The 13,554-nt window shown below is 39.6% G+C and overlaps 1 protein-coding gene across 5 annotated transcripts in view; it reads left to right on the top strand.

Annotated features, from left to right (window-relative positions):
* The window catches only part of Atf7ip (activating transcription factor 7 interacting protein), an 88,492-nt gene that overhangs the window by 43,424 nt on the left and 31,514 nt on the right, over positions 1-13,554 (top strand). For all 5 annotated transcript variants that reach the window (XM_021165001.3, XM_085839833.1, XM_085839834.1 and 2 more), the window contains exons 3-6: positions 2,717-2,794; positions 3,967-4,112; positions 5,852-5,989; positions 11,386-11,451. In XM_021165001.3, the coding sequence (XP_021020660.1) occupies positions 2,717-2,794; positions 3,967-4,112; positions 5,852-5,989; positions 11,386-11,451 (428 nt within the window). The remainder of the gene's footprint in view (positions 1-2,716; positions 2,795-3,966; positions 4,113-5,851; positions 5,990-11,385; positions 11,452-13,554) is intronic.

Raw genomic sequence — 13,554 nt, 5'->3', positions numbered from 1 at the left:
AAGGAAGTGTAGAAGTGGGGGACCAAGGAGTTCAAAGTTAACTTTGGCTCCATGGGTAGTTTGGGGCTAGTCTGGGCTACATGAGACCTCGTCTCAAACTATTAACAAAACAAATAGAAAAAAACCTTACAAAATTAGAAGAACTAATATGTTGTCGTACATCTGGGACAAGCTGTTGCTAAGTGATAACTGATACTTTCTAAGTGGTGAAAACCATGGGCTAAGGAGACTAAGCTAGGGCTTCCTTTTCTGGGGACGGTCAGACGTCAGTGGATGTATGTTTATCCTAACATCACTATGCTTCATCATACACAGTCTTTACTGCTATTCCATCTTTTTCTTCATTTTCAGATCAAGCCCTCCAGCCGCATGTACAGAGCTAGCACCTTGTTTCTTCTCCTGTTAAAAGTCTAGCTGTTCTCAAACCTCACCTAGAGCATTAGTCCTCAGCCTTTCTAGTGCTGCGGCCCTTAGGACACTTCCTCAGGAAGCGGTGACTTAGGACACTTCCTCAGGAAGCGGTGACTTAGGACACTTCCTCAGGAAGCGGTGACTTAGGACACTTCCTCAGGAGGTGGTGACTCCCAATCATAAAGTTATTGTTGCTACTTCGTAACTGGAATTTTGCTATTGTTTTTCATTATAATGTAAATATTTTATATGCAGATGGTCTTAGCTGACCCCATGAAAGGGTCGTTTGACCCCAAAGGGGTCAAACCACTAATGGTAAAGACAGCATTTGCACCATTGTACTGGTGCAAAGCTTAGAAAATGTGGGGAGAAGGGGGATTTCCCTGAGGCCACATTCTCCTGATGGGTTTTGCAAGATTAGAAATATGTTTATTGGCCTTTGTATTTGCTTATCCATGTATTACCTGTTACTTCCTCTCCCCTACCCCCAAATGGGTATAGTTTTTTCAAGTAATCTATAGGACTTTGTGAGTTTTTGTTTGTTTGTCTGTTTATTTTGTGTGTTTGTGTTTGTTTAAATATCCTTACAGATTCATTCCAAAGCAGGGGGTTGACAGGTTGTGGCCCATCAGAGTTTTCTACAGTTTAGTAGGACAGAGGCAAGCCTGTTTGTTTATATATTACATATTGTTATTTCTACAGGACAACAGTAAGTAGTACTGTGTCAGACTTGGCCATTAAAAGGAAAATAACTTATTAAATGTAATGCTATCAGGAGGATATTAAATGCTTTATTTGAGTCCTCAAAGGTTTTGGCGTTACCAGAACTATAAGATCTAGTTACCTATCTTTAGTGCTCTTACAGTCTAGTTTTGACAGACTGGAGCGAAGCTTATGGAAGATAGAACTCTGAAAACATAGTACCTTAATGAGAAGGCTGATCTTGAGAAGAACAGAGGCATCGTAACAACCTTGCCTACGTAGAACGATGGAGCCGATTAGCACTGATGAGCTAATAGGCTTTGTATTGGAAATGATGCACAAGTAGTTTCTGTACAAGGGCATTTGGTTATTATTTTATGTTCGAGAGATGGCTGAGTACTGAATATTTATTTGCTACTCTTGAAGAGGACTGAAGTTGGGTTCCCAGCACCCACATGGAATCTCAGAACCACCCATAACTCTAGCTCTGGAAAGCCAGCACTCTTGTCTGGCTCTGCCGTACCTACCTACATACACACACACACACACACACACACACACACACACACACACACCACACACATCACCCACATAAACACTAAATCTTCTCAAAAGGCAGTTTGCACAATCCCTAGAGACTGAGCAAAAAGTTAAAGAAATAAGGGCCTGCAGGGCAGTGGTGGCGCATGCCTTTAATCCCAGCACTTGGGAGGCAGAGGCAGGCAGATTTCTGAGTTCGAGGCCAGCCTGGTCTACGGAGTGAGTTCCAGGACAGCCATGGCTACACAGAGAAGCCCTGTCTTGAAAAACAAAACAAAAAAACGGGCCCTACTTCTCCATAAGATTCTGTTAACATTTTTTGGTATCAAGATTTCTTTCTATGATAAAATGTAAAACTCTAGCATACATTCTAATCCTTGTAATTTATTCTAAAACTCAATGTATGTTCTAAGTGCCATGAATCCAGTAGGCAGATCTGAAAAATGGTAATTCAGCATAGGAGAGTTCTGAGTTGTTTAGAATTGTTAGGTGGTCAGTGTATATGTGAAGGTCAGGATAACAAGTCAGTTCTCTGCTTCCACCATGTACGGCTTGGGAACTGATGTCAAGCTTGTTGGCAATGTCTTTTGGTTTATTTTAATAACAGAAAGTATGGAAATCTTTATGATTTATAATAGTTGTTACTGATGATGGAAAGTTTATAAGTAAGATTGTTGGCTGTGAAATCTAGTATTTGTCATATTCCGTTTATTAGGCATAAACAGTCTGAATGTGAACTTGGTCTTTACCTTCGCAGATAGTGCTCCTCCCTCCCATAGTCTCTGTATTTCTCACTTTATGACTTCCTCCCATAGTCTCTGTATTTCTCACTTTGTGACTCCCTCCCATAGTCTCTGTATTTCTCACTTTATGACTTCCTCCCATAGTCTCTGTATTTCTCACTTTGTGACTTCCTCCCATAGTCTCTGTATTTCTCACTTTGTGACTTCAGCTTTGTAAAACATTTGTTTTGTAGCCCGATTGGTGACCAAAAATGTGAATTAATGAGGTGTTCCTGATTTCCATAGAAATAAGGCTCCCTTCTCCATCTTTGTCCTGACAGAGGGAGAAAAGAGTGAGAAGGACGGCAAAGCTGAGGAAGAGGAGCGAGTTCCAGCCGAGGAGCAGCCACCTGTGAGAAGTACGCATGCACCAGTTCCTACCTTAGTGTGTCCTCAGCCATGGGCTCCCTCCCGCTTCTCTCCACTTCTGAATTTAAGCCACAATCCCTGATGCTGTTCATTAGTAGCTCAGGGATCTTTGCATGTATGATTTCAAATGTTACTGTGCTTATTGTATTTGTTTATGTTAATCATTCTGCAGAGGGTATTTAGACTTACACTCTGAGGCACCAGTGCCCTAAGCTGTGCTGAGGACAGGAGGATTTGCCTCGCTGTAAGTGCATTGCAGTATATTTCTGTCTACAGCCGATGCAGAGGGAAGGAATGCTAGAACTGATGCCATAGGCTTAGAAAAAGCTAGACGTCAAGGTTTGATTTTGGTTTATTATATCTACATTAAAAAGTTGTAAAGTAGAACTATATTAAATAAATGTCTGGGTAGATGTGAGTATAGTTGCGCTCCTCCCTGCCTTATATCCTGAACATTATTTTACAAATCAAAGGAAATAGCTTCTATTTATGGAGAGGCTTGGCCATAGAAGGTATGGAATATGCTGAAAAGCCAGTACACAATTTCAAATGACTTCATGAATGTTAACATTTGAAAAAAATGTTTTAAGTAAGATCTTTGAGTGTGTGTTCTGTGCTAAATGTACTTTTGTGACACTAATTTTGCTATGTGTATGTGTCTTAACTCTACTTGGCTATGTTAAATACCTCTTAGAGTATTGTCACTGCTCTAAAGGGTGAATGACTTGGGAATGGCACAGTCAGAATGAATGACTGTCTTGCAGCTGTTTTTGCAGAAGAAGGAGGATTAAATAATTGAGAATGTGCATAGCTAATAGATCTCTGGGGCATAGTGATGGCGGTTACATGTTAAAGTATTCCCATGTGCTGTATGTATTCAGTATGGCAAAGCTATAGACAGCTCTCTATCTTAATGTTAAAATGTTTCAAGGAAAGAATGCTGTCTTCAGTGTACATTGCTAAGCAGTTGGGAAGTTCTGTTTGTCATGCTGAAATCATTTATTTCATCTTTAAAGCTGAGCATTGTATGCCTGCTGAGTTCTTGTGATCTCGAGAGTGTCTAGGATGACTGACGGAGTGTGGTCTTGGCTGACTGTAGTGTGAAGGCCTATAACTTAGACAGCAGACTCAGCAGTGCTGGTTGCTTTGTTGTTTTTCTCAGATGAATTTTCTAGACGAAAACGTTCTAAGTCAGAAGACATGGACAGTGTAGAGTCCAAACGCCGGCGATATATGGATGAAGAATACGAGGCCGAGTTTCAAGTAAAGATCACAGCCAAAGGCGACATCAACCAGAAGCTTCAAAAGGTAGCACACATTGCATGTCAAATGTGTCAAGAATATCACAAGCTGCATGCTTGGATATTTTCAGCATGATCCTATTATTCTGTGTTTACTTTGACGTAGTCTAGTTAGCTTGAAGACAGTGACAAGCTATGAAATCTATGATAAATTTTATTCCTCTATTTGGCTACAATAGTTTTAAAACATGGTAGTAAATATTAAAATAGAAGGAAGCTATGACACTTCTCTATTATTATTAAAAAATTAAGGTTTTTGAACATTTCTTTTTCTATATGAACATTATTTTACAATGCAGAAGAAACAAACTTTATCTAGTAGACTTTAATTTCTATAATATTAAGTTGGTACAATCTAAAACCCTTTTTCATGTTAGTTTAAGGCATGATAGAGACAAGACTTCAGATGGATTAGGAAAAGTGAATGTTCAAAGAAAAGATTTTTTTGAAACTTCCCTGTATATGCTATGGTAGCATTACAGTATATGTTGAAAATAACTAGTGTTATATGTACTTCTCGAAGTGTGAGAAAGCAGAGATGTCTCAGAGGGTAGTATGCAAGCACACGCAGTCCCAGTTCTCATTGGATGCACTCATACAAGCCAGGCGTGGTGGTGCTTCTAGCTAGGGCACTGGGAGGGGAAGGGAGGCAACTTCGGGGTCCCAGAGGAGAGCCAGGAGCCAGAGCTAGGAGAGCCAGTTGGTATACTTCAGTATGCGATATGGTTCAAAACTGAAGAATCATGGAAGATACCAGGAATCCATGGTTACATTCATGAGCACACATACCTGCATGTACATCACACATATGCACATTAACGTGTTCAGATACCTTTTGTAGGGAGACATGAGACTCAGGCTTCTGTCTCTGGATGTCTCAGCCTCCTCCTCCCATGAGACATTAGTTCATAGTAGCTTAGGCTGTACCCAAGTTATTTGCCCAGGTTGAATTTAATATTATGGGTGCCCTCTTGTGTTAACTTCCAGTTGATGTGAATACAAGTGTTAGTCACCAAACCTGGTTCTGTTTTTCAGGGTCTTAAGTATTTAGTTATAAATTAACAATTTGAAATTTCTTCTATAGAGGTACTAGTACAAGAACAAATATTTATGCTTTCTTTAAAAAGAAAAATTAAGAAACAATGCAATAAAAATGCTGTCCCCACCTAATGTCTTTCTCTTGTGCATGTTGAGGTAGTAATGAGAGAATTGTGAAGATGAGCTTGTGAAGGAGGGAGGAATGCCATGGGCTGACATCATCGCTAGAACAGAGTTCACAGGGGTGAAGGACAGACTGCCGGCTCTGGCTCATTATGGGCCAGATGGAGCAATAATGCAACTTTGAATAAGTATTTAGAAATATTTTCCAGTTCTGATACTGCAGTGGCATTTTTAATGTATCTCACACAGTTTCCAATCTTTAATAGGTTAGAAGAATCTTGTTCTTTTTAACAAATTTTGGTTTTATGGTTTCAGCATAAGGAAGATAAGAAAATGCTAGAGCTTCAAATCATTTCAGAGCTCTGCTCTCTGCAGATGTTATTCTTAGCATGTACTTTCCTTTTGGGGTTGTAGAGAATCTTAGCAGGTAGCAGTGAGTTTTGGATCTTATTCTTGAAATTAGTTTATCATGTTTTATTCATTGAATTTATATTGCTATTAGCCCTTAATATTTACTGTTTCTGTTTTGTTTGCTGAATTGCCTTTTTGTATCTAAGGATTTTTTTTTTTTTTTTTTTTTTTTAGGTCATACAGTGGTTGCTACAAGAAAAACTGTGTGCCCTACAATGTGCTGTGTTTGATAAGTCGTTGGCAGAATTAAAAACACGAGTGGAGAAGATAGAGTGCAACAAGAGGCATAAGGCAGTGCTCACCGAGCTGCAGGTCTGTCCCATGGACCCGATCTGCAGCCTTGTACTGGGGTTCATTATCATTTATCTTTTGATCGTGTGCTACCACTTTTATATCTTTGAGGTTGAGCAGAAAGTACATTTACATTCTATGTAAGAAGAAAAAGTGTTTGTTACTAGTTTTTGCTGGGGCTGCTGTGATGCTTTACCGAATGAAGTGATTATATCACAGTTGGAGGTGAGATGGAGGCCCAGGATGAAGGTATCAGCAGAATAGCTTTCTCTGGAGGTCTAGTATTGTGAGGAAGGGTACATGTCGTATCTTCTCTTCTCATGGTTGTGGACAGCTTTGTGGAGGCATCCTTTCCATTCCCAGCGTTACCTGTAGAAGCTATTCTCTTTGTGTGTATGTTGTATCCAAATTTCTCTCTATTTTGAAGGTACCAGTTACATTCATTAGATTAGAAGGGGAACTCCCAGTCCAGCATGACTTCATATTAATTACTTTTGTAGTGACCCTGAGTTTGTAGACTTTATGATAATGAGCTTTAGTATAGTTTAATCCATAGCAGAGACTCCGAAATTACCTAAATTAGTACTTACGTTTTTCTTGGGGGTGAAGGTGGGGGCATTATTTTCGCATCAGTATACTTTCTCTGTGGATATTGTGCCTTAATGATAGTTTATTGTGTTGGAGAGATGACTTGGTGGTTAAGAGCATTGGCTGCTCTTTCAGAGGACTTAGGTCCAGTTCTCAGCACTTACACAGTCACAACTGTCTGCAACTTCAGTTCCAGAGGATCCAATACTTTTTTTGTGGTTGTTGTTTTTCGAGACAGGGTTTCTCTGTGTAGCCCTGGCTGTCCTGGAACTCACTCTGTAGACCAGGCTGACCTCGAACTCAGAAATCCGCCTGCCTCTGCCTCCCAAGTGCTGGGATTAAAGGCGTGTGTCATCACGCCCGGCCCAATACTTTTTAACTGATCTCCTTGAGCAGAAGACACATACATGGTATACATACATACATACATGCTGGTGGAAACATTTGTACACATAGAATTAAAAAAAAAAGATGTTACCTAATCCATATTAAAAGTAAATGTGTTTTTCTGTATATAGTTAGGATGATCTTGAAGTGCTGGATCCCTAGGCTCCCCCACCCCCCCAAAAAAAAAACCTCCCCAAATGCTAGGATTACAAGCATATCTGCTTTATGTGGTGATGGGAATCAAACTCAAGGCCTTGTTCATGTTGGGCAAACACTCTGCCAGCAGAACCATCCCCAACTGCTGCTTTTTCACTCCCTGCCCAAGTTTCTTTATTTGATCATTTGAGTTCCCCCTCAAAAAAAGTTTAGTATATTTCCCAGTAATTCTGCAGGGAGAACAAAAATGGATATAGAATGAGTACTCCTTTTATCATCATCATCATCATCTTTCTCCTCCTCTTGTTCTTCCTCCTCTTCTTCCTCCTTCTCCTCTTCCTCTTCATCATCTTTTTTATTCCAACTCTGGTTTACATTCTACTTTATCAGATGTGTAGGTACCTACCCCAGCTTGCTTTCAGTTATCATTTCTTTGGATTATCATTTTCCATTTTTTCATATTAACTCTTTATTTTTAGCAGTGTGATGTGTTTCTTGCAGACAGTAATCAGTTGGATTTTCCTTTCCTCTGTTTAGTCTGATCAATCAGCCTGTCTGCATCTTTAAACTGGAGATTAAAGATGATTTACGTTTATTACGGATAATTATATTCTTATTCCTGGAATTCTGTCTTTGTGGTCCTTGCTCCTCAGTTAATTTGAACACACTTTTTTTTTCCCCTTCCTCATCTTTTTTTTTTTTTTTTTTTTTTTTTTTGCTGGTTCACTGTGTTAAACTTGTTTTATTTCCTAGTTCTGTTTTCCCATATTTTCTCATGGAATTCATCCTTTTCTAAACTTTCTTCTTTATCTATGTAGGATTCTCTAATTTTCTCTAATTTTGATTAAGTAGTCATGGTTTGATTTAGTGTTTGTTCATCTTAAAATGTCTTTTTTTCCCCTCTCCCTTCATTAGAATTTAAGCGATAACATTTTTTAATATAATAACCTGTTTGATGAATATCATTCTATGATTCCCTGGCCTTAGCTCTTACACTGTATTAAAATTCTAATGAATTTTCTTAAGATGGCCTTTCACTTTTGTAACTATCAACATTTCTTTGTTGAGTACTCTTGATAATTTAACTACTATGTGACATGAAGAATTTCTTTCTGTCTGATCAGAGTTGTAAATACCTCTTATATGTGAAGGTCCATATCTTCTAAATCAGGGAAATTTTCTGCTATAATATGATTGAATAGATTTTCTGTGCTTTTAGTTTGCATTTCAGTTCCTTGTACCTCATAGATTTAAGTTTGATCTCTTGATCAGAGTTCCTGAAAGTTGTGGTCATGGTTCATTATTCTTTTTTTCCTTTATTATTGCCACAGACCCTCTGGGCCCCTTTGTCTGCATGGAAGGGGTCTCTAGTCGCGGGTGGGCAAAGCATTGGATGAATGATAGACAGATACACACAGGAGAGCTTGTGTAGAATCTGAATGTGTTTTGTCAAATCGAGCATCAGACTTTTTATGCAGAAGACAATAAGGAAGTTGGGTGACACACCAGCAAGGTACAAAGAGGTTACTGGAATCTTACATAAAACAGAGGAATGCAAACACAGAAGGTCTAACAGGAACCGCCTGGGATAGAATTCATTGTTAACAACTGGGATCAAAAAGGGCAAGGGCTTTCACACCCAAGTCATGGTTCTAACTAGGGAGTTCCGTTCTAGCTAACCATCTCATGAATAATGCAATACTCTAAAACCATAGCCTGATCTACTTCCTAAACCATTGTAAATTCCTGTATATGGGTGCGACTTGGCTTTTATTCTAAGTGATAGTGTAATACCAGAGGCTATTCTGAATGTCACTGTCTAGCTCAAGGACGTTCTAGGACTGTTGGAACACTGGCTTTAGCTATGTCAGGATTCAATCTTAAAAGGCACTTATAATAGGATAATACTAAAAGAGAGCACGTGGATCCATACACTAGACTAACTCGGGAGTGGAAAATTAATGTATGGGTTAGAGAGAACGCCAGACTCCAGGAGTGAGTTTCTGTGAAACTCTTTTGCTTCGTGAATAGCTTTCAAGCCTCTCAGCTTGTCAAACTGACTCTACTGGAGAGCGTGGCATATTATTATATGAATATAAGAATTTCTTTACTTGTTTTCAATTTCTGGTATTCTTTCTTCTGATTGACAAGCTCTTTGGGTGATGCTTCCTACTGAGGTTATATAATTGACCTTTTCATTTTAGTATTTCTTTTTTTTTTCTTTTTTTCTTTTTTTTTCTTTTTTCTTTTTTTTTTTTTTTTTTGGTTTTTGAGACAGGGTTTCTCTGTGTAACCCTGGTTGTCCTGGAACTCACTCTGTAGACCAGGCTGGCCTTGAACTCAGAAATCTGCCTGCCTCTACCTCCCAAGTGCTGGGATTAAAGGTGTGCGCCACCACTGCCCGGCTATTTCTAGTATTTCTATTATATATTATTCTACAGAATCTCTCTTTGTTAAATATGAATTTGTTATCTAAATGCCCAATTTTTATTTACTTCATTTAACTTCATTTTTTTTCATTGAGGTGCTTGTTCTTTTTAAAATTATATTCTTGAATTCTTTGTCTGGCATTTCAGTTATTTTGTTGTTTTGGATTCAGTTACTAAGGGGACATTAGCTTTTGGAGAACTCTCACCCTTCTGTGTTTTTGCACTTTAATGTATGCATCTGTTGGTTGATACTTCTGGTTTTATGTAGGATTGTCTTAGCTGATTGCTTTCTCTTGAGGTTTCAGTTTCTTTTACTCCCCAGAGACGAGAAAGCATACCACAGTAACAATTGCTATTTAAAAAACAAACATATATGTTGAAATTTTCATTATGTTTATTTAGTATGTATATGTATGCATATGTGTGTATGTGCGCGGGTGTAGACGTGCCACGGCGCACGTATGGAATCACAAGTACAACTTTCTGTTCTCTGGTTCTGCGGGATTAAGTTCAGGTTGTCGTCTTGGTGGTGGGAAGTGCTGAGCCATCTTGCACAACATCCTTAAATGTAGTAAAATAGTTAGAAACATTTGGTCTTATACTCAGGGTGAAAGAGTTAAGGCCCAGGAAATGTGTGATAAACTCAGGAGTTCATTAAAGCACAGTTCAGTAGAAATAGAGAACAGTGTAGGAAAGGACAGAACGAGAGCAGCAACGTCATGAAAGACAGGGCAGCAGGCTATGGAAGAATGAGAGCTGTAGTGAGCAATGACAGCACAGAATGAATCCAGAGCCAGAGGACCAGCAGGGACCAGCTGACTCCTGGTTGAAGAGGGGTTTTAGGAGCCCTCTGGGTGTTCTCTAAGCTCATCCATTGGCAATTCACTTTAGAAGGCCCGGGATCACTGAGTTGTTTTCTCTGAGAATTCCAGACAGGGTAGATATGAAAGGGTTTTTGCCATCTAAGCTCCCTTCATCTTTCAAAGGGAAATTTATCATCCCTCACCTGCCCATCTGAAGAGAGTCAGTAAAACCTTTCTAAAAAACATTTAGAAGACTTCCATTAGAATATGCGCTAAGAATTCTACTTCTGTGTATAAACATAAAAAAAAATTCTGATAAAACAAACCTAACAATCACAGCCTTGTATGACTATAGCAAGGCACTAGGAAACACTCAATTTACCCAATTTAAAAAAATGTGTTTATAATCAGCTTCTAGTACAGTGGTTCTCAACCTGTGGGTCACAACCCCACTGGTGGGCCACACATCGATATCCTTCATATATTAAGTATTTATAATTCATATAGTAGCAAAATTGCAGTTGCGAAGTGGTAATGAAATAGTTTTATGGTCGGGCATCATGACGACATGAGGAACTGTGTTAGAGTTGCAGCATTCGGGAGGTTGAGAATCACAGATCTAGGAGGAAAGTGCATGAACAAATGAGCAGTCAGTCGCTACCGTACATACCAAGTAGTTTTGTCCAGGAATCTCTTATGACTTACATGGATACCTCTATCCTATATGTTTTCAGTAAAAACTTAAGTGTGACTGCAGCCATTTTGAAAAATAGCTGTCAATAAAGCCTTACATATTCCAAATAATCTGGTGTTGAGAGCAAACACACCAGTTGTGGTTAAGGGCAGGCTGGCCCATGCCCATGCGTGTTTATACCTGGTAGTTATTTCAAGGACCACAGTGGGTTTCCTGTGATTTTTCTCTGTTTTCCAATATTTTATAGCCATCTTGTTTTATTTTGTTCCGGAGAGCCAGAGCTTATGTTTTGGTTTCTCCTCTGTGTAGCAGACTTTAAAGGATGGTATAGCACTTGACTTTTATTTGTTTATTTTCTAGGCCAAGATAGCCAGGTTAACCAAACGTTTTGGAGCAGCCAAAGATGATCTTAAGAAAAGACAAGAAGTAAGTCTCTCTGTTTAGTCTTCATCAGTGCTCTGTTCCCGTAAGACACACTCTGATGGTGGCAACTCTTATAAAGAGAACATGTGACTGGGGCTGGCGTACAGTTGAGAGTTTCTTTTCTCTGTCTGTGGAAAGCATGACAGCAGGTATACTGACTGACCGGTGCTGAGAGAGTTTACGTCTACACCGGCAGACAGGGTTTGGGGAGTGCAAAGGAGGGGAGACAGAGACAGACACACGCACCACTCAGTGTACTCTGTGCCTGGCTTGAGCTTCTGAAACCTCCAAGCTCAGTGACATACTTCCTTCAAGGTCACACCTCCTAATAGTGACGCTCCTTGATGACCAAGGATCCTCTGTGGATAATTCTTATTTAAACTACTACATTTAGCTACTTTTTAGGAGATACTAATATTTCCTATATCATGAAAGTAAAATTTGCTTTTTTCCTACTTATTAGTATAGGTAGTTTTAGAGCTGAATGTTTAGACTAATTGTTTCTTGTGGATATTAGTGATGTCAGCATTATGAATCTGTTTGCAGTTGCAGACTTTCTGAAGCTGTGTTTTCTGTCTTTAACATTATGTTTTAAAAGGCTGGGCATATAGCTTGGTTGGTATGTGCTTGACTAGTGTGCAAGAAACACTGGAACCCATCCTAGCATTACATGGGACAGGGCATGATGTGACAGCACCCGAGAGGAAGGAGGTGGGAGGATCATGAGTTTAAGGCCTTCCTTGACTATCGAGAGTTTTATGAGAGCCTAGATTTCTGGAAACTCAGTTTCACAAAGCAGAAGTTCTCTTTTGGAGATTTGTCTTATCTTGTTTACCTCTTTGTACGTTCTTGCTAGCATCTTACTTTCATTTATAGTTTTCCTTACAGTCAATCGTCTGTTGTGCTGTTACTATAGAATGCAGACAAAGGTTAGGTTATTCTTGTTGCCTCTAACAGTTGGAACATATTTTTTTTAATTAATTTATTTATTATATGTAAGTACACTGTAGCTATCTTCAGACACTCCAGAAGAGGGCATCAGATCTTATTACGGATGGTTGTGAGCCACTATGTGGTTGCTGGGATTTGAACTCAGGACCATCGGAAGAGCAGTTGGTGCTCTTAACCGCTGAGCCATCTCTCCAGCCCCGGAACATATTTTTTAATAGAATTAAATGTAAACATCAGCACAGCCTTTGTCTGACTTTGGCTTGTTGTTCTTTCTTTTTGGTTATTTCTTTATTATTCCATTATACTTTTATTCCTAATTCAGTATAGAAGTTTTAAGTTTATTTTCAGTCGAGTAAATAACATTTCTATGTTTTGATAGCTCCATTATCTCGTACATGGTGATTGCTAGCAGCCATCATTATTCCCAGAGCCCTTTCCTTATTGACATAGTTCCATACCACGTCCTCCTCTGAAGAACCTGAGGTACTGTTCCTGTTGCCGGTAATCACCGTGTAGGGCGCCTGCATCTCACTTAGGTCTGTGGCCAGTATATTAATTGATGGCAGCTGCCTTTGTAAGGCACTTTTCGTCAACTCTATATATTGGAAGAGAAAGTGCCTGGTTTCCTTCCCTGGGAGAATAATGGCTTTTTAAGAGATAATCTATGTTCCCCAAACAAAGCCATTTTTAAGGTTGGCTTGAAAAAAAAGAAACCTGAGAGCTTTTGATTCCACAGAAAATGAAGAAAAAGCGTCTGAAGCCAAATGGATCACAGCGTTGCTGCCGCTGGCCAGACCTCATTCTGAACTAAGAAGTTTGTGAGACTGAAGAATTGCTTCAGTAGTGTGGGCCACGCTTGATGTCTATGTTTGCTTTAAAACATGGAGTGAGTTAGTTGAAAGAAGCCGGAAGTTCTGTGAAGCCACTCAGGAAGAGAAGTAGCTCAGCATTCCCAGCTGTGACGTGCACAGAGCTGCGTGCCTGTCACATAGCAGCGTAAGCATCTCCATACCCGTGGGCTCGCTGTCCAGCAAAGGCCGCCGCACAGAGAGAGCACCGCCACATGAGCACAGAGTCCCTCAGGGGGTTCTGAGAGACTATCAAGCAAATGACCAACTCCTAAAGAGAAGGAGAGTGTGTGGACCTGTCTCCTAA

This window comes from Mus caroli, unplaced genomic scaffold, assembly GCF_978045245.1.
Source record: "Mus caroli unplaced genomic scaffold, Mus_caroli_1 scaffold_7, whole genome shotgun sequence".
Lineage (NCBI taxonomy): Eukaryota > Metazoa > Chordata > Mammalia > Rodentia > Muridae > Mus > Mus caroli.
Note: the sequence above shows the minus strand (reverse complement) of the source record. Positions and strands in the feature narration are given on the sequence as shown.